Below are 19,946 nucleotides of genomic sequence, written 5' to 3' on the forward strand. Positions count from 1 at the left end.
TTCCATCTCTTGCTTCTCTGATTCTATTATCCCCATTTTACAAATAGAAAAACTGAGATGCAAAAAGATCAAGGCCAGAATTTTCAAACTTGGGTGCCTAAACACATTGTTTACCATGTTGTCGTAGCAGTGTCGGTCCGAGAATATGAGAGAGACAAGGTAGGTGAGGTGATATCTTTTAATAGACTAACTTCTGTTGGTGAGAGACAAGCTTTTGAGTTTCACAGAGCTCTTCTTCAGGTCTAGGGAAGGTAACCAAACTTAGACACTTAAGTGCACATTTAAGCATCTAAACTTCTGCCCAGTTTTCAGAGATATCGAGCATCCATAAGTACTATTGAAAAAATTAGAGTTTGTGTCATGTGCCTCTCTGATTATTTAAGTACCTTACTTTAGGCATCTAGCTTGAAAGTCGACTTGCCCAAGGTTATGTACAAAGCCAGGATTAGCATTTATGAATTCATGGCTCAAAGTATAGTACTCAGTCCACTAGATCAAACTGCTTTTTTTCAAATTTGCCAATAACCTAGGCTTCTACATTACTTGCGTCCGTGATGCATGAAATGCCACTGATGAGTAGAGAAAAGGGAACAACTGTTCTAGTGGTGATGCAAGGAGGGATCAGATCTGTGAGAGGAGTATGTGTGCAGGGAGGGAATAAGAGCATAGAGATCAGTATTGGATTGCATGGGCTTATTTTAACTAATCTAAACATGAATAAAAATTGGATTCAAAGAGCACCAGTGACTAATATTATGCTGGTCTTCTCCTGACAAACTGAGTTTCATAATTATTCTTTTTGCTATGCAGGTAAATGAAAGAGTTCAATAACCATTTCAATAACATTTTTGGCGTAAATTAACAAAAATGAATAATGGGTCCATTTCACATCCTGTGAAACAAGAACACATTCAGTTTTTTTGTCCAGTTGTAGTATGGCACTATATTTCTATTTACTCATTCTGGTATAAATCAGCAATGACTCCACAGAATTACACCAGTGTAAAAGCAATATAAGCAAGAAAAGTCTCAGGTTCATAATAGTGAGATCTTGGATTCAGCTCATTATCATCATTAGCTCTGACTGTTGTTTCCTGCTTTTAAGATACTAGCAGCTACTAAGAGGACAATAGAATTTCCTACATATTCTTATAATGTAAAGTCTCACTCTAACATTACACAGGAGTCATTGATGGAAGGTGGAGTTGCTGGTCCTCCTGGAGCCCTTGCTCAGGAGAAAGGAAGTCAAGGAGTCGAACCTGCAATAATCCACCACCTAGTGGCGGTGGGATATCCTGCATTGGAGAACAGTTTGAAAGCAGACAGTGTGAGGATGAGGAGTTGCAACATTTTCGGTAAGTGGATTGGAAACACCTTGAGCACGAATGCAAGTGGGAGATCTGGGGCGATTTATGATTTTGACTCAAAGCAACTTGTAATTTGTTGGACTGTCACAGAAATTCAGTGGCTTTGGCTAAACCAAAGGATCAAGTTTTTGTGTTTGTTCAAGCATGAAACAAAATGAAATTCAGGAGCTGTGATCTAGATGTGAAGTGGATCTGGAAAAAAGGGTGAAGCCTATGAGCTTAACTTTACTCTAGTCTTCACATGCTTTCTCAAAAACACATGATATATGAGTTTAGTTTGATCATGGCTTAAAGGAACACAGACTGGCCCTGAAAAGGAGCTTCTGTGAGAAGGGCAGTATTTTAGAAGAAAGAATGACTAAAAAACCCTCTTTAACTTAGTAAAAATAATCACAATCTTAAAATTTTTGCTTTACAGTTTGATTGAACCACACTGCTTTGATGTGTCCATAATCCCCACAGAATTCTGCTCACCTCCCCCACTCTTGGAAAATGGATTTGTTCAAGTAGGTTATAAAAAAGTTCTCTTTATTACTTAATCTATGCTCTGTTTCGAGCTGCAGTACTGGAGCTGCAGTTAATATACTCATAGTAATTCCCTACAACCGTGTATTAGTCTTGATCGATTTAATATGATGATGTATGAAAATCTCTTTAGCATGTTCCTCCTGGATTAAGTTTACAAGAAGTTAGCCAAGACTTATTTTACTTATTTGTAACTCTCCCCCCACACCACCTTTACTCCCCTTTTTATTACCCGCAATGCCCAGAGTCTCCAACAGAGATCAGGGCCCCTGTTGTGCTAGGCACAACACATAGTAAGAGAGTCCATGCCTCAAAGAGCTGAACATTTAAAATAGACAAGATAGACAAAGGGCAGGGTGGGAAAGAGGCACAGAGGTGAAGTGAGCTACCCAATGTTACACAGCAAATTGGTGGTAGAACTAGGAATAGAATCCAGGTCTCCTGACTCCAAGTCAAGTGCCCTAACTACTGGAACACACTCTTTTTGTCCCCACCAGGACTCCACACATGCATAGGGATCCAACTGCCTGCAGCGGCAGGATTGGGCCTAATATCAGACATGATTTAATAAGGGAGTAACAAGAGATCTTGTAAATTCCTTGGACCAGAGATTATGTCTTATCCACACTGTGAGGTGCCTAGCACCCTTTTGGTTGCTTTGAGAAATAACTAACACTATAGCAATACTGTATGTTTTGGAGAAATGTGCAAGAAACATCCTTCCCTCAAATTAACTAGGAATCAGTTAAAAAAATCTAAAATCTAATGGCCTGACCCTGAAAACCCTTACTCCACTGGGTCTACCTAAATGAATAAGGCTTGAGGGATTGTACCCTAACATGTATTTTGCCATTTATTTTTCCAGTCACTGGTTATCACCCTGCATGTATTAGTTTATCTCAGAAGATAAAGGTAAAATCCTGCAAACCATGGAATTGTATTTGCTCGGTTAATTCAGTTAGATTTCTTAGAAACCAAAAAAGAGTTTGATATTTTTAGTGGTAATTACACATTCATTGTTTCAAATTCAAAGCTTCCCCTATTTATTTCCTTTCAGAATGCCGATTCCTCATATCCTGTCGGGAAAAGTGTTGTTTACGCCTGCAGAGACGGTTATTCTCTTGTTGGTGATCCTGTTGCTAAATGTGGGGAAGGTTTAAAGTGGCTCATTGCATATCCCCAATGCAAGAGTATGTTTAAATTGATTTTCACTGCAAAGTACAATTGAAAGTTGACTTTTGAATCCCAGTGAAACTTTTCCCCACATCTATTTTTCAAAAATAGAGGAAAGGGCAGAGGGGGCATGTAGACAGCTGTAGTCTTCCAATTCTCAAACTAGAATCAGACTTAAATTGCTTTTTCTTTCTTTGAATATAGAAATTGCTATAATAGAATGGACAACTGGTCCATTTGGTCTAGTTGTAAGGAAGGCAAAAATTGAACCAGAAACTCACAATGCACCAGGCCAAAGGTATACTGCAGGGGTAAATTTCTTCCTGACCCCCCTGAAGTCAGAGGATTGCTAGCCCTGATGATTTTAATCTTAGGTAAAATAATTGCAATGCTATTCAATGTATATAGGATTGAGGCGCTCCATACTCTTGTCCTGCTGCAGCAGAAAGTTGACTGAAATATACCCTCGTAATATATTGAATAATCCCTGCTTAATTCTCTTTAGGAAATGAAAACTCTTCAGGGTCCTAGCTAATACAACTTGGAGTGGATGGCGAATTCATTTCTGAGAGACTCACATTTGGTGATCAACTTAGCCCTGAGCCTATGACCAAGCATTACCATTATTAGCTGATAAAAAAATATCTCTGTGTATAATAATAATGCCACAACTTACTTGGGGTCCTATGCGCAGCTCCTGGCTACAGCAAAGTTCTCCAGTAGCTGTTTTGACAACATAGTGAATCCAAAACTCAGCCAGTGAACTCTGTGGGACCTATAAAGAAATGTTTGTTAGTTTATGTCTTCAACATTCTCTTCTCACTTCCTGCCCCGCTGCCCAGAGTGATTAGATCTTTTTTATTTTTCATTTGTGAGTCACCTATTAAAATGGTGTATCAGATAGATTGGTATCTTTCTAGATGGAAAGCAGCTTGGTCTAGATCCAGATCCCATCTTCCTTCTACCACCCATGCCAGCCTTAATGTCCACTTCATGGCCTCCCATTCCTGTCTTTTTGCCTTCTTCTATGACATGCATGGAGTTATCCTCCCAGTTGCAGGGTTAGGCTTCTACCCTTTCCTCATTTCAATCACTCTAAAGACTCACTTCTTTTGTATTGTCCACAAACATTAGCCCAGGCAGTCAGTTGCCTTCTCTACAAAAAAAAGCTTTAACATCTTCTTCTGGGTCTCTCAGTGTGTCTTAATTGGGCCTTGTCTATACTGGGGTGTAGGACACTGGTGTAATTGCATCAGTGCAAGCCCTTAGTAGAGGTTTATACCAGGGCAGTTTCTCCTGGGAGATCCCAGTGCAGACTAGATTGTAAGCCCTGGGGGCTGGGATTGTCTTGGTCCCTGGAACAGCCCCAAGCACATAGCAAATGTTTAACAAATAGGTTAATATTCTGTACTAACACAATTGGTGTCTTCCTAGAGGAATAAGAGCTGAGTTTTGCTCTAAACATGGACAATAGACTCAAAGAATTTAAGACAGGACAAGAAATGTGTGACAACTTTCTGAACAAATTACAGAGTCACCATTTCTTTTGCTATCTTCATTCCTTAGAAACAGCTTGTGTCTTACCTGTCCTGGCGGAGGATATGAGAGGAGAGCCATGGAAACCTTCATATGAGATTGGAGAGAAGGTGACTCTGTCCTGTCTAGATGGCATGCACTTGGAAGGGTCATCTCTCATTCTGTGTGAGCCCAGCCTCAAGTGGTCTCCTGATATGAAGGATATCCAGTGCAAGAGAAGAGGTAAGCCACTGCAGTAATTGGGTCTGAATGAAATCCTAGCAGTGATTAGAGGGGCAGTGCTTCCTAATGGATGGAACTAGCTGCAAGAGATCTGGGCTCAATTCATGGCTCTGCCCCTGGCCTCCTGGGTGACTCTGGTCAAGTCCCTTCCCTTTCTGTGCCTCAGTTTCCCCATCAGTAAAATGGGTTAGCTCCTTTGTGAGGCACTTTGAGATCTACTGATGGGAAGTGATATCGAAGAGCTAGGTATTATATATGTATTGTTCCCTAAGTGTGCCACAGTTACTCATGCCATAAAATGTGCTGCACCCTTGCCCATGCTGATGGAGTTGCTGCTGCTGTGATGTTCACCTCAGGTGTCCGAAGACTATTTCTCCTGGCGGCTCCTTTTGCAATGTATCCCATATGCACTGACTTCCTAATGTGCCGGGGGCTGCTCTCCCCAGCCCCGCCCTGGCCCTGCCCCACCTCCACTCCTTCTCCCAAGGCCCCATCCCCGCTCTGCCTCTTCCTGCCCCCTCCCCCGAGTGCACCCCCCCTCAATCCTCCCCCTCCCCCCACCCGCACCTCCTGCACACCACAGAACAGCTGATCTGTGCGAGGTGCTGGGATGGAGGGGGAGGTGCTGATAGGGGGTCTGCCAGTGGGTGCTCAGCACCCACTTTTTTTTCCTGTGAATGCTCCAGCCCTGGAGCACTCACGGAGTCGGTGACTATGATGTAGCCCCTTCACACATCGTTCCCCTGCAGGCTGTGGCAGCTGCGAACATTTTAAAAAGGAGTTCCCTCCGTTATTTCCCATCTCAGCTGGTTATGCAGGTGACACCCCCCCTCCCAGGGTATCCATCTTTCCACCTGAGTCCTCTCAGCCCACAAAGTGGTTCTTCTGTGTGTCCCCACAACCCGGTAGCTGTTCCTCACAGCAGGGCACACTATGGTCTGAGGTTGTGGGGTGGATAGTCAGGTGGGCAGCGGGTGTCCTCCAATGGTGGGGCTGGGTGGTCCATTAGGAAAAGGGTCCCTTTTGAGGCAGGCAGGCCTCCCCTGATTGCTGGCAGTCTCCCCCTAGCTGGTGGGGGATTGGGGTCCTCTGGTTGTTGGGGGCAGGAGCTGAGTTAGGGGAGTGCGGCTCCAGGCTTCCTCTCAGTAGTGGCTCCTCAAGCTTTAGGCTGAGGCTGGGCATACAGGCACTGGCAGGACAGAGGCAGGATACAGCAGCTGTAGGACTCCCACTCAGCACAGCAGCACCTTAGCCTCTGTTCATCTACCCCTCACGCTGGAGCAGCCAGTTGAGGGCAGGTGCTGCACTGGACTTTCCCCATGTACTTTTAGGAGTGCTGGTAGGTGAAGTAGAAGGGCAGTGGCCTTGGGCCTTGGAGCAGCTGCCATGGCCACTGCAGTAGCTGCCTGAGAGTAGCAGGCCACTCAAGCCAAGCATTTAGGGAAGTGATACTGGCTTTAGCATTTTGGGGCAAGGTTGATAAACAATTGTTTGCACTCACTGTTGTGAGGGGGTTGCTACCCTTTCTGGGTAGGATTGCACCACTTCTGGGCAGATGGATGGGAGGATGTTCTAGAACAAAGCCTTTTACCCTAGGGTCTGGTTAATAGTCTCATGAACACATGAAATATATCCTAAGATCCATATAGGAAACCTCTCTCATCCATGCCACCTCAGGACTGATTCCGTCTATCTGTTCCTAGTTCTATACACTGTCTCTTAGCTCTCCGCTGTCTCCTCTCACAATAGCCTAGGTGACTTTTTCCCCTGGGAACTGGTGCTCACAAATTCTTCCCCTAGGTTACAGTTAATCCCTTCCCAGACATTAGCTTGGAGAGGATTAACAGCCACTGCTGACCCCCTGCAGCTTGTCTAGTGGTAAGACTCCCAGGTCCCTCTTTACTGTGAATACCAGGACCTAATATATCTTGCTTCCCCTCCTTATCAGGCTTTGCTGTTGCCTACAGTTATGTGATCTGGGAGGAAACCAGGCACAGGTGAGAGCTGGACTTGGCTCTTCTTAAAGGTTCAACCACCCTGTCACACCCACTACCCCAAACCAGTTCCTGTCCTCCATCATCACACCACCATGAACATGGACAACCTAAGGATTTGGGAAGGAATAGCAAAATCACTTCCTGGAGTACATCCCAAATATAACAACCTCCTATTGCTGAAATGTAGCCCAGCTGGTTTTCCTTTCAACCCTAGCAACTGGTTTTCACCAGCTTACATTGCTTTATGTTTTCAAATGCTGTGCAAGGACAATGGCTAGGAACTCTTACAAAAATGAAAGCTGTGATGCTCCTTTATGGTCTTCAAAGGCCAACTATGTTAACAAGTGTCTCACAGGAACCCCTCCAGCTCATTAGTAAGCTACAGCTTTAAATCATAATCTAGCCCAGAGGTGGGCAAACTACGGCCTGTGGGGCCGTCCTGCCCGGCCCTTGAGCTCCCAGCCAGGAAGGCTAGCCCCTGGCCCCTCCCAATGCTGCCCCCTCTCCCCACAGCCTCAGCTCGCCATGCCGCCAGCACTCTGAGGACAGGGAACAGGGGCGGCTGGATCAGCGTGGGAGTCCCACGGAGCTTGTCAGGGGGCAGGGGTGTGGATAGGGGTCAAGGCAGTCAGGGGATGGGGAGCAGGGGAGGTTGGATAGGGGGTGAGGTCCCGGGGGCGTGGTTAGGAGACAAGGAACAGGGAGTTTAGATGGGTTGGGGGTACTGAGGGGGGCAGTCAGGGGGCGGGAAGTGGGAGAGGGCGGATAGGGGGAAGGGGACAGGCTGTTGGGGAGGCACAACCTTCCCTACCCGGCCCCCCATATAGTTTCGCAACCCCGATGTGGCCCTCCGGCCAAAAAGTTTGCCCACCTTGATCTAGCTTTATGCATCCAGCAGGGTGTGACAAGCCTGGAATTACAGTTGCACTGGTGGAAGAGCATGGAGGATCAATCCAATAATATAACATTTTTAACAAAAGAAGGTACATAAAAACAAGCATTAGAAAAAGTGGATGTACTAAATCAAACACTCAAATCAAAAAAGGAAGAATGGGAATCACTATAATTTTGCATGACATAAAACATAACTGGGTTTTCTGAGACAGAGTGGGATAAGAATTGTCAGTAGATAACTAAGTTTTCTAGCTATAAACTATGGAGTAAAGACAGGACTGGTTGACCTGCTGATCCCAGGAATTGTTTTTTGGGAGGGTGGGGTATAATTTTCTCATCTACACCCAGTCAGGACTAGGCTTAGTGTTTATATTAAAATTCTACTACAGTTCTCTCTCTTTTTCCTTCTTGTTATTCCCCCCCACCACCATCTTTGACAGTTTATCTGTTCTTACCTATTTTGCTAAAGTAAGCCTAAAATTATAAGAAAGATTTCTTTTTAAAAATGCAGTTCTGCTCAGTGATATTACAAGATCCAAGATCCAAAACACAAACCAGGTTAAACTTCTTTCTTACAGAAAACAGTTTTGTAAGGATTTAGCAAAGTCCGACTGTTACTAGCTAGAGAAATCTCAGGAGGGCTGCTAGTTCAGTAAGGACCTTTTTCACTTTTAAGCTTGGAATATAATGCAGCAGGCCAAAGTGGAATACAGAAGTATATTATACAGCAGGCCAAAGCACAGAGCACAGTCCAAACACAATTCACAGACAGAGATGCTGGAACAATTTGTATAGTGGGGGTGCTGAGAGCCATTGAATCAAACTGTAAAGCCTGTATATGATGGAAACCACTTCAAGCCAAGGGGTGTGGCAGCACCCTCAGCAGCTCGGTTCCAGCATCTATGTCCATAGAGTTCTACAAGATCCACTCTTGCCTTTATTTTTAGTCTTTATGCATATAGGATCACAAACTGGTATTTGTAGTTTTCATTGGCCACAGCCTCCAGATCAGAATATTTCTAACTGGAGATTTGAAGTCTCAACTTCCACCATTCACATCAGATGAGCTTTTACTCTGAAACCTAGTGTAGATGAAACCCAGTAAAGTAAATGTCAACATTGCTAACTATTATTCAGTGCTGATCAGTACAGTAGAAATAGTTACTGTAAAATGGGAAGTGGAATTTTAGATTGTAGACAGCACTTGCATATTAATTATTATTATTTGTTATTTGTATTATCACCAGGATAATCATTGTGCTAGGCACTGCACAAACAAAGGACAAAAAGACAGTCCCTGCCCAGAAGAGCATGCATTAAGTAGAAGACAAGAGACAAAAGATCAATACAGACAGACTGATGGGGGAGGAAAAGGAAACAACGAGACAATATTGATCAGCATGATAGGCTGTGGTCTCAGTATCCTACAATCACATACAGTACTCACATCTGTCCTCCCCCCCCTACCCTGGCTGACTCTGGGCCCAGAGCTAAAGCATCATTCAGCTAGTTGCACTAGCTACAGAGTGTATTACATTTTTAAATTCTGTTAATTCCATCTACACAGTACATAATTTTAATTACAAGCAGGCTGTAATTTTATGGCATTCTATAATAATCCAGTACCTTTTTAATGCAACCAGGGGGATAATTCCACGGTCGCCATTTAATAGCCTTCATTTTTCTGATCTGTAATGGTTTTATCTGTGTTCTTTCACTTTAGTACCCAGCGTGAAACCAGAACTGACAGAACCTAAATGTCAGCCATGGGAGAAAGTGCAACAGTCAAAATGTGTATGTAAAATGCCCTATGAGTGTGGGTAAGTTCAGCCTGACATTGACAATAACTTTCTCACTTCATTCAAGACAAATTAAATTTCTCAGGATTTCAGTCCATGACAAATTAGACAGCTTTACTTATACCAGGGAAAGTCATTGTGCTTTGTTTACATTACCGTTCAATCAATCCCTGTTCTTCACTTACCTGTCAGTGGGCATTAGCAGTGATGGAACTTAGGTAAACGGCTGAAGGTAAAGGGATAATTTCAGCTCCACTTGATCTGTGAAATGGGGGAGGGAAGAAAAGATAAAATGCTATTCTGGATATTTATAAGATCAAGGAAGAGTAAGAGCCAAGTCCTCCTGGGACATAAATTCTCCAAGTAATAAACATGTGCAATAAAGCAGGTGGTTCTTCTGAGAGACCAGAGAGCTAGGAGAGATGCAATAATCTGAGCTCCCATTTACACAGCAATTTGAAGAGGCCAGTCTGTGACACCAGCAGAGTGCTTAAACTCACCTTTTTGCACCTCATAATGTGAAGTCTGGCTTGAGTTTATTGTTCATTTATTTGGTGCTTTGAGTCTCTGGGTCACTTTACCAATGGGACAAATGGTGCTGTGGTTTGAATTGGCCTTTATTGTGCTTGAAATCAAATGGCTCAACCACGGATTTATTTATTTTTTTAATTTGAGAAAACAGAAGAGTGTCCGGGACCCCACCAGGCAGTAAAAGTTGGATTTTCAAAATTGCTCTGCACCCACGGTCGGGGTGAGGTTTTCATAATAGCTGAGCACTTTGGTTGTGAGCTCTTGAAATCTGGCCATGTTCATCTCAGTGGGAGCCACTGGGGGCTGAGCACTTGTGAGAATTGGGCCCTTGTTTAGATGCCTAAATGGGAGCTGAACTCTTGAGAATCTGGCCCCAGGGCTAGACTGTATGCTCCTTATTGGTGAGCAATTACTAATGACATGAATAGTCCTCATGACTGTGGTGGAGTGGCTCAGGGAAAAAGATTTTATTCAGTGGGATCAAGGAGAGGATTTTCAGTCTTCTAAGTGACTTAACGTCACTGGGACTTGTCAATGGAAGTTGTGCTCCGAAGTCACTCAGGCATTTTTGAAAATGCCACCTAGCCAACACAAGCTCTAACTAGCACATTTTGAATGTCTGAAAATTAATTAAAGTTAATGGGCCTCATTCAGTTTTAGTAGGTCTGATTCATCACTGTGCTATGAGGCAGGATGGCCATGTGGTTAGGGCAGCAGCCTGGGACATTGCTTTAAATCCAAACTTTCAGTGTGACCCTCGGTAAGTCACTTAGGGATCGATTTTTAAAGGTGTTTAGGCACCTAAAGATATAGATAGGCTTTTGAGAATCCCATTAGGCACCTAACTGTATCTTGAGATGCTTAAATACCTTTAAAAATCTGACCCTTAGCCTCTGTGCCCAATTCCCCATCTGTAAAAGGGAGATAATAGTGCTGCTCTACCTCACAGGGGAATATTGAGGATAAATACATTACAGATTAGGAGGTGCTCAGACACTATGGTGATGGGGGCCTTCTCAGTGCCTAACATAAACAACGTGTAACGCTCTGTTAAACTGTGCCCCATGTAACCAATGTAGTCTTGGAAGTCAGTAGTGTTGCAGCCACTTATACAAAGGTCTGGATTTGGCTCATGGTTTATAGTTCTTTTTAGCCTTTGACACATTTTGTTCTAAGTGGCAGAAAAGTAAGTAAACCGTTCACTATTTCTAAAAAGAAAAGAAAAGAAAAGAAAAGAAAAGAAAGAAAGAAAGAAAGAAAGAAAGAAAGAAAGAAAGAAAGAAAGAAAGAAAGAAAGAAAGAAAAAACCCAGCCCACCACAACATTTTAGCAGAGAGGATAAATCAATTATTAAAGAAGATTAGATGGAATAGGCATCTAGTCAGTTGGGATTTAGTGTACTGCCATGTAGGGATTAAAGGATGTAACTTGAGTTTGTTCTCTTACTCTGAGCCTGGTAGTACCTTAGTTTGCTGTGGAGACAACTCAGCCTCCACTCAACCCAGCTGAGGAAATGTGGGAGCAATGACAGATTACATAGGAATTGCTCCAGTGGGTCAGACCCCATGTTCCATCTAGTCCACTGCCCTGTCTCTGACAGTGGTCAGCACCAGAGGTAGGAAAGTGAAAAACCCCACAGGAGGCAGATGTGAGATAATCTGCTCCACATGAGAGTTTTATCCTAATCCCCAATAGCTAGACATTGGTTTCAACCCTGAAGCAGAAGGTTTAATATCCTTCCAAAACTATAGTCTTGTTATCCATACAAATGTCTAATCCCTCTTTGACATCACGTGACACTGAATTCCATAGTCTAATTAAAAATATAAGAAAAGATCTCTGAGCCATTAATGGAGAAATTGTGGAGGGTGGGAGAGATCCCAGAAGACTGGAAAAGAGAAATACAGCAGAATACTGGGCAACGGCTGCTCAGCCACCACTCTAGTCACTGTGAATCTAATTAATTACTCTAGAGTAGACCACAGTGGTGTAGCTAGGAGTGGAAATTTGGGTGAGCCCTGACCTTCCAGTGGGCGGACAATGACAGACTGTGCTAGCTCAGCTTCTCCCCCGATGCCATGTCCTCTTCCTACCGCTGGTGCCCCCAAACACAGGGCTTCACCTGCCGAGCTGGGCATGTGCATGGGCCCACAACCCCACCCCCATGCTCCAGTGTGGGTAGCTGCTGGGGTAAAAGAGGTTCCCCCCTTCAGGCTGAAATTCTTCACATTCCTTAGGGCAGAGGGAGGATAATAGGAACTGACCCCCCCACTTCAGTTGAGCAGAGTCCGAAGGCTACCCCCAGCCCAGCCCCGCAGGGTACCCAGGCAGGGAAACAGATTCCCTGAGCCTGACCATCTTGGGAAGAGAGAAAGTTTATCCAGAGCGGGGAGGGAAAACTGGGGCAAGGGAGGGGCTGGACAGGGGAGGGCAGAGGCCAAGGGCCGTAGTTGGGGGAAAGGGCCAGGGCAGGACCCGGGGGGCACAGGACATGGGTGAGGTGGCAGAACTTGGGGCATAGCAGAGCCTGGAGCTGGGGGCACAGGGATGATGAGACTGGGGTGCAGGAGGGATCGGAGTTGCGGGGGGGGGCAGGAGGAATCTGGGGGCCCACCTTCCCCTACCCCCTCCAGCCAGCCCTTACCGCTCAGCAGGCGTCAGAAGACAAGGCTGCCCGGGGCACACAGGGTGCGGGGCACGCCCATGGGGTGGAGGGGGGGGTCTCACCAGGGCTCAAGCTCCACCCGCCCCTGCTGACCCCAGCTTGGTGTCTGCCTGGCCGCCCAGCCAGCCATGTCCCTCTGTCCTGCCGGTGCCTCCATGTGCCCGTGCTTCCTGCACTGCATGCTGCTGCTCCGGTCTCCAGCGCCCAGCCCAGTCATGCATCTTGGCGTCTGGCCTGGCTTCGCTCCGCTCCGGCCCCAGTGCTAGCCCCACACAGATCTGCGTCCAGGAGGCACACTCCCTGTCTGGGACAACTCACCCACTCCCAGCTTGTGGATTCAGGGGCTCTGGCCCCGCCTGCGCTCCATCCAGGATTTCAAGTGCCCGAGTGATGCTCCGGGCTGCTGTGGCAGCACTACACCCCTGCTCAGATTTGGGTGGGTCTGGATGCTAAGTGGGTGGGATATTCAGATTAGACATTAGGAAAAATTTCCGAACTGTCAGGGTAGTTAAGCCCTGGATCAAATTACCTAGGTAGGTTGTGGAATCTCCATCATTGGAGGTTTTTAAGAACAGGTTAAACAAACACCTGTCAGGGATAGTTGAGATGATACTTATTCCTGCCTCAGTGCAGGGGACTGGACTAGATGACCTATCGAGGTCCTTTCCAGTTCTATATTTCTGTGATTCTATTTCCTTTTATAAGTTTGATTTTCTCACCTTTCAGTTTCATTTAATGTCCCCTTGTTCTTCCGTTAGAGGACAGGAAGTACAGAAGTTCCCAATCTGCCTTCCCTAGACCATTCTTTATTTTATAGACATTTATCATGTCACCTCTTATTCATCTCCTTTCTACAGTGAACAATCCCAGTCTTTTCAATCACTCTTCCTATGAAAGTTTTTTCCTTATCCCTAATCATACTTGTCATCCTTCTGTGAACCCCCTCCAAACTCTGCAAACTCCTTTTTGAAAAGGGGTGACCAGCACTGGGCATTGTGTTCTAGTTGAAGGTGTACCATTGATTTATATAATGGCAATATATTATTCTCCATATTATCATTCATCCCATTCCATATACATCCTAATATTCTGTCTCCAGGCATCAAGGAGGCCCTAAATTATGCCTGGCTGCAGCCGTTCCCAAAGGGCTATTTTGCAACAAGGGGATTGCTGGAGTGCAGCATGTTCCAGCCACATCCCTTCCCCTGGTATATCCTTGCCCTGGGGGAATCCCTCACCAGCTGGTTCAATCAGCTTTTCACTTGCTTTGGATTGCTGAAGCATTACAAAGCAGGCAGATCAGTGAGTTAGGATCTTCCCCTTAGTCTTTTCTTTTCAGCTAAATTAAACAGCCTCGTATACACATTTTTGTAAGTATTGTAAAAATCAGGTGTTGAAATTTGTTATTTTCAGACAAATAAGGCAATACAGTAAATCTACTATGTGTTTTTAAAATAGCAAATGGTAGAAGCAACTGAGTTTAGCTGTCAAGAGGGTGTGGATAGCAGTGATGCCTACAACTGATATTTAGGCATTTAAATCTGGGGTTTAGATGCCTAAATACTTTGGTGGATCTGGGCCTAAAGGCTAAAGCATGCTCCAATTGAAATCAGTGGAAAAATTCACAGAGACTTCAAAGGGCAGATAAAGGTCTTAAGTTAGACACAGCATACCTGTGATGAAGAGAGAGAGAGAGCCTAATTCTGATCTCACTTACCTGGGTGTAAGCCATGAGTAACTTCACTGAAGTCATTGAGGATGCACCAATGTATGTGAGATCAGAATATGACACTTTCTCCCCCCTTTTTAAGAGGTACCAAGATAAAGCAGAAGTAAATGATGTGATTTCTGCTTTTCTTTTCAGACCGTCTCTGGATGTCTGTGCCACAGATGAGAGAAGCAAGAGAAACACGGCCTTAACTGTGTGTAAGATGTACGTTCTTGAGTGTATGGGCAGAAAATACTCTTTGACCAGTGAGGAAAACTGCAAAATGCCTGCTGCAGCTGCAAAACCTTGTGGCTTATGTCATTTGTGGGAAACATGTGATGGTAAGAGAGTCCTCATAGTTAATCTGGGTAAATTAGGAGAAGCTGCCTGTGAATAAAAGGAACACTAGCCATGACTCTGCTCCTGGCTCGAAGTGCCTCCATTTACCCATTTGTAAAATAGATATAATAATTCCTACCTACCTTCCAAAGGTGTTTGGAACATAGGAATTGCCCTCCTGAATCAGAGCTGAGACCCATCTAGTCCTGTGCCCTGCTCTGACAGTGACCATATGCTTCTATGCTGGAAAAAAGCCTGTAGGAAGTAATTGTGGAATAACAGGGAAAGTTTCTTGCTAACTGCCATTAATTAGAGGTTGGAGCATGAAATTTGATATCCCTTCTGGAACCTTTGGGGTGAAATCTTGACTGCACTGAAGTAAAGGGCAAAACTCCCATTGACTTCAATGGGGCCACGATTTCACCCTGGTGTTTGTTATTAAATCTTTGCTCATCTTAACTCTGGATGTTGTCACTATCCATGGAAATGTCCAATCCTTTTCTGCATCCCGCTGAGCGCTTGCCCTCAATGTTATCTTGTGGCAATGAATTCAGTGGCTAATTACATATTATGTGGAAAAAGTACTTCCTTTCCTTGGTTCAAAAATTGTTGCCTTTCAGTTTCATTGAACATCCCCTTATTCCTTCATTCTGAGAAAAGGTGAAGAGAAGTGCCTGGTCTATGCTCTTATACATACTCATACATTATACTCTCTTTTCTAAAGTAAACAGTCCCAATCTTTTCAATCTGTCACCAATTAGAAGTTCTTCCAGGCCCCTAATTATTCTTATCACCGGTCTCTGAATGTCCCCTGTTTCTGTTACATCTCTTTTGACCTAGGGTGACCAGAATTAGTGTTTGTTAAGTGCTTTGAGATCCCCACATACATACTAGTTATTATATTTCTTATAATAAAACTATCAAAAACATATTTTTATCTCTTGTCTAGTGGGTTCAAGCAGTGATCCTTAGCAAACACTGTTTTGAAGAACAGAAAATAGGTAAAAAGCATTAAAATAGAAAGGGAAGAAATCAGGCAAAGATTAAACAAATAGACAGTCAAAATAACTAAGCCTTAAATAAGGACAACTGTGGACTAAGGTTAAACCTAAAAAAACAACACACAAATGGAAAAGAAATCTCATATCCCTTATTGTTTGTATGTTGCTATTTAGGCCCTGATTCTGTGAACGCTTATGCATACATTTGCATATAAATGTGCATACATTTACTTATGTGAGCCGATCCATTGACATCAGTGAGATTACTTATTAGTAAAATTATACACATATGTAGAGTTTGCAGGATCAGTGCCTTAGCTTGTTACTCTCTGGCGCAGGGACCTGTCATCTTATATGTTTTTTAAGCCTCTTGTCCATCAGATAAATAATAAATCATGCTAATATTTTTTTCAAGCAGTAATTTCAAATGAGTAGGAGAGTGCTGTACTCTCAGTCATCCTCAGCAAGTACTGCTCAGACTAGCAGCAGCCCCAATACACACTTATGACTTCTATTGCAATAGAACTGCTGTTTGAATGTGTTTGTAGTTTCTCTACCGACCCTGAATATTGATTAACATCTGACCAGGAGCAGGAGCTCCTACAAATTGCTCAGTTAATGGGACAATTTCTGACAGCGAGGCAGTTATGAGTCTGTTTTTCTTTCAGTGGATGAGATACTAATATTAGGGTATGTGTGTTTTTTTAAGCTCAAACCAACAGATGTGTGTGCCGAGAAGCTGGGCAATGCGACGAGGGAGGAATAAGCATTTGCATTGAAGTGAATGGGAAAGTCACCAGTAGGACAATGACTGAATGTGAGGCTGGTCTCCTGAAGTGCCGGGGGGAGATTGTCACCCCTGTCAGCATAAGACCCTGTGATGTACAGAGTAAATAAGATATTTTATGGTTCATTTTGCTTATTGCCATGGGATATGTCAAAATGTCAATAGTTGGGCAGGTCATGCTTAAAAGAGCCTTTGAGTTTGTTTTTTCTTTTCTATGTACATAAAACCTTATTCTACCCAATGTAGGGCCTGACATGAAGCCCACTGAAATCCATGAGGGTCTTTTCATTAGCCTCATTGGGCTTTGAATCAGGGCCCACAGTCCTTACTCAGCTTGAACAGTCCCATTGAAGCTAAAATAAGGGCTATAGGTCTACATGGAATTGGCAAGTCTGCTTTACATTTCCCTCTGGGTTAAAAATGTTCCAAAATTGGCCTTGATCCTACATCCTGCAGACGCATGGAACAATTTGTAGACTCAGTCTAAATCTGCAAATACCAAGGTGCTATTTATAAAGAGTGATTGATTTAAGTATCTAAAGCATGTAAATTAATTTGAAAAAAAACCCAACAACCCACAAATGCACACATACACTGATTGGACTGGATAGCTTCCCTGTGTAGAAACGAGGGGAAAGAATGGCCTATTAATGCCATAAGAGATATGATTATTCCCTTTTAATGAAGTAACTTTATTACCATTTTGCCTTATTCAATTAAGCACACTGCATGCACAGTACTGTACCTATCACTGAGCCTGAAGCATTTATAAGTCAAAGCAATGTGCACTAATAATGAAGACAGCTTAAAATAATGAAAAGAATTAATATACTGTAGCTTCTTGTACTCAGTTCTGCTTAATAGAAATATAACCATATATTGCACAGTATCCTAACTTTCATTGAGAGCTAAACTTTCAAACATAGGCAGCTAAATGGAACTTGCCAAAATGCATTTGTATATTTGCAAAATATGAATTTACGTACGGAAAAGTATCTAGCAAAATCTGTTTTCAAAGGAAAATTTTCTCAAGGTAGGTTGCTTTGGGGAGGTGTCTTCTAACAGAAATGGAGAAAAACTGCACTCAGTCTCCTTGGAGGTACTTTGGGGCAACTTCTTAAGGAAGGAGGCTGTCCAATAAAGGAGGTGTCTTGCACACCGCAGCTTGTGAACCTAAACTCTGCAAACAGGCAACATGCACCTACCTGTTTTATGCATGCAATGGCATGTTTGCAGGTATACACACATACGCTGCAAGTGCAATTTAGGTACCTGTGTTTGAAAATCCCCCTCTTTTTTTCCCTCGTGGTTACTCTTAGATCAAAACAAGGACATGGGCAGGGGGCCGAGTAGCAGAATGGATGATAAAATGAGTGGGATAAAACTGTGAAACTTGTACATTTTTAAAGCAATGGATTTATATGTATCATTAAATGCCTATCAAAGATAACAGGTCCCGTCGTTTCTCCATATAATGACTATTGACTTATTTGTATGTGTGATTGACCTGCATAAACCCTACCTCAGCCTGAAAAGGTCCATTCTGTGGTAGTACTGGAAATGAGAATTCTGAAATCTTCCTCTGGCACTTATTTGGGCCTCTCAATACTTTGCCAGCTCACATATTTTCACAGAAGTACCCTAGCTTCAGAAGCAAACTTAAAGCTCTGGACATGCTTATTTGTGCAGTGAGGTTTCTTTCCCCTGGAACGATTCTCCTACATTTATCATTTGACCCTTGGACATCCTGGTTCACCACTAAAGCTACTCTTACACAATAACTTATTTTGTTGGCTAGCAAAGTGTTGTCAAGTTTCCGCATCCCAACCATAAAGAGCCAGATTCGGCAGTCCTCACTCAGGCTGAGTATTGCTTACTCACATGAGCCGTCTCTTTAAATTAATAATTTGATCTGTTTGAGTTTGAACCACATTTAACAACCATGTTCTAGCCTTTAACTGGATCAAATTCTATGCCCTGTGTATTGCAGGAGATCAGTCTCATAGTCCCTTCTGGCCGTAAAATCTATGAATCTGATGCTCCAACCTGTGCTGGCCAGTGTGTAACAATAAGGACCTGACCAACTTGCAAATGTCCTGTGTCAGAGCACAGTGTTATGACAAGTTTTTTTCCTTCCACACAGGCTCTAAAGCACAACTGTGTCGTAATAAGGTATCATAGCATGGTACCTTTTGTAGTGTAAACAGGCCCAAAGAGAATCCCTGGAACAATTAAAAGGCATGTCTACACAGAACATTTTACTAAGCCAAGGGCAGGGCTTAAATTCAGCTAGAGCTCTCTGGAGCAGAGCTCTGGAAAATATTTTCAAACATTGTCTCCAGCCCAATGCTGTTATGGTTCTGAACCGGGGAGTCTGCAGCCCACTAGGGGGCTGTGAGTCGGTTTCAGAGGGTCAATGCCCCCCCCCCCAGGTGCTGAAGCCCTGAGAGCACCCCCTCTCCGCAGAGCTGAAGCCCTGAGCCCCAGCATTCCCCCGGGGGTAGGGGAGCCTGGTGGGCTCTGGGAAATAGTCTATGAGAATTCAAGTCCTTGTCAAGGTCTATTAAGGTGTATTAAGGTCCCCTGACCAGTTTTAGACAGGAACTATCCATGCTATAGCCATGTTACTGAACTATGATGCCTGTTTGTTTGTTGTTTGAATAGATTATCGCATGGATTGGCTGTATATCACCAAAACCATGTGGTCAGACCATAGGAAAGAAGCTAGAACATGTTTTTAAAGCATGGTTATTACACAGATTTTCCCCACCAGCATTGCTTAGCCAAACTGTATTAGGAACTGATTTAGATGGAACCATGCTTAAACTCAATTTCCAAACACAGTTTAAAGACCAGGCTAGAGGAGACCTAAAGATCTATGGATTGTGGCTCTCCTGAATTCTAGAGACAAAGCAGGATTCTGTGCATGCTCATTTGCATAGCTACACTCACCATGTCTTTCCAGCTCACAGATATTCAGAATAAACCAGAACATTTGGTTTCTCTTGTGTGGGTGCTGAGTAGAACAGGGAAACTAATATAAACCAATTCAGCAAATCATTGGCTCAACTTTTAAACAAATTTGCCAGACCGTGTTTGAGTGACTTTTGTGTTTACTCTCTTCAAACAGTAAAATAAGAGAGTTTTACCAAAACAAATGCTCTCTGAATGAGACTTCTGAACTCAGACGCTCAGATGGGGTCAGGAAACAAACTCTGTATTCATTTGCTGCAATCAGTTGCACCAGAAATCTGATTGGAAGAGTTATGCTGAGTCAGCCAGGATCCAAGCACAAGGAAGCAGCACAACTTCAGTTTCAGATTTGGAAATTCAACGTAGCAAGTCAGATGCTAAACAAACTTATTCCATTAAATTCACTGAACAATGACAAACCATGAGAAA

At 43.6% G+C, this 19,946-nt stretch overlaps 1 protein-coding gene across 2 annotated transcripts in view; it reads left to right on the plus strand.

Annotated features, from left to right (window-relative positions):
- Positions 1–17,994, plus strand: part of C7 (complement C7) — a 37,801-nt gene extending 19,807 nt beyond the window's left edge. The window contains exons 12-18 of one of the 2 annotated variants that reach the window (XM_007065722.4): positions 1,184–1,355; positions 1,786–1,873; positions 2,950–3,082; positions 4,632–4,823; positions 9,438–9,534; positions 14,574–14,758; positions 16,467–17,994. In XM_007065722.4, coding sequence (XP_007065784.1) covers positions 1,184–1,355; positions 1,786–1,873; positions 2,950–3,082; positions 4,632–4,823; positions 9,438–9,534; positions 14,574–14,758; positions 16,467–16,654 — 1,055 coding nt within the window. In that variant the 3' untranslated portion in view covers positions 16,655–17,994. Of the gene's footprint in view, positions 1–1,183; positions 1,356–1,785; positions 1,874–2,949; positions 3,083–4,631; positions 4,824–9,437; positions 9,535–14,573; positions 14,776–16,466 lie in introns of both variants that reach the window. The other variant, XM_043547350.1, reaches the window with a different exon arrangement.
- The last annotated feature ends 1,952 nt before the right edge of the window (positions 17,995–19,946 follow it).

The sequence above is a fragment of the Chelonia mydas genome, chromosome 5 (genome assembly GCF_015237465.2).
Source record: "Chelonia mydas isolate rCheMyd1 chromosome 5, rCheMyd1.pri.v2, whole genome shotgun sequence".
NCBI lineage: Eukaryota > Metazoa > Chordata > Testudines > Cheloniidae > Chelonia > Chelonia mydas.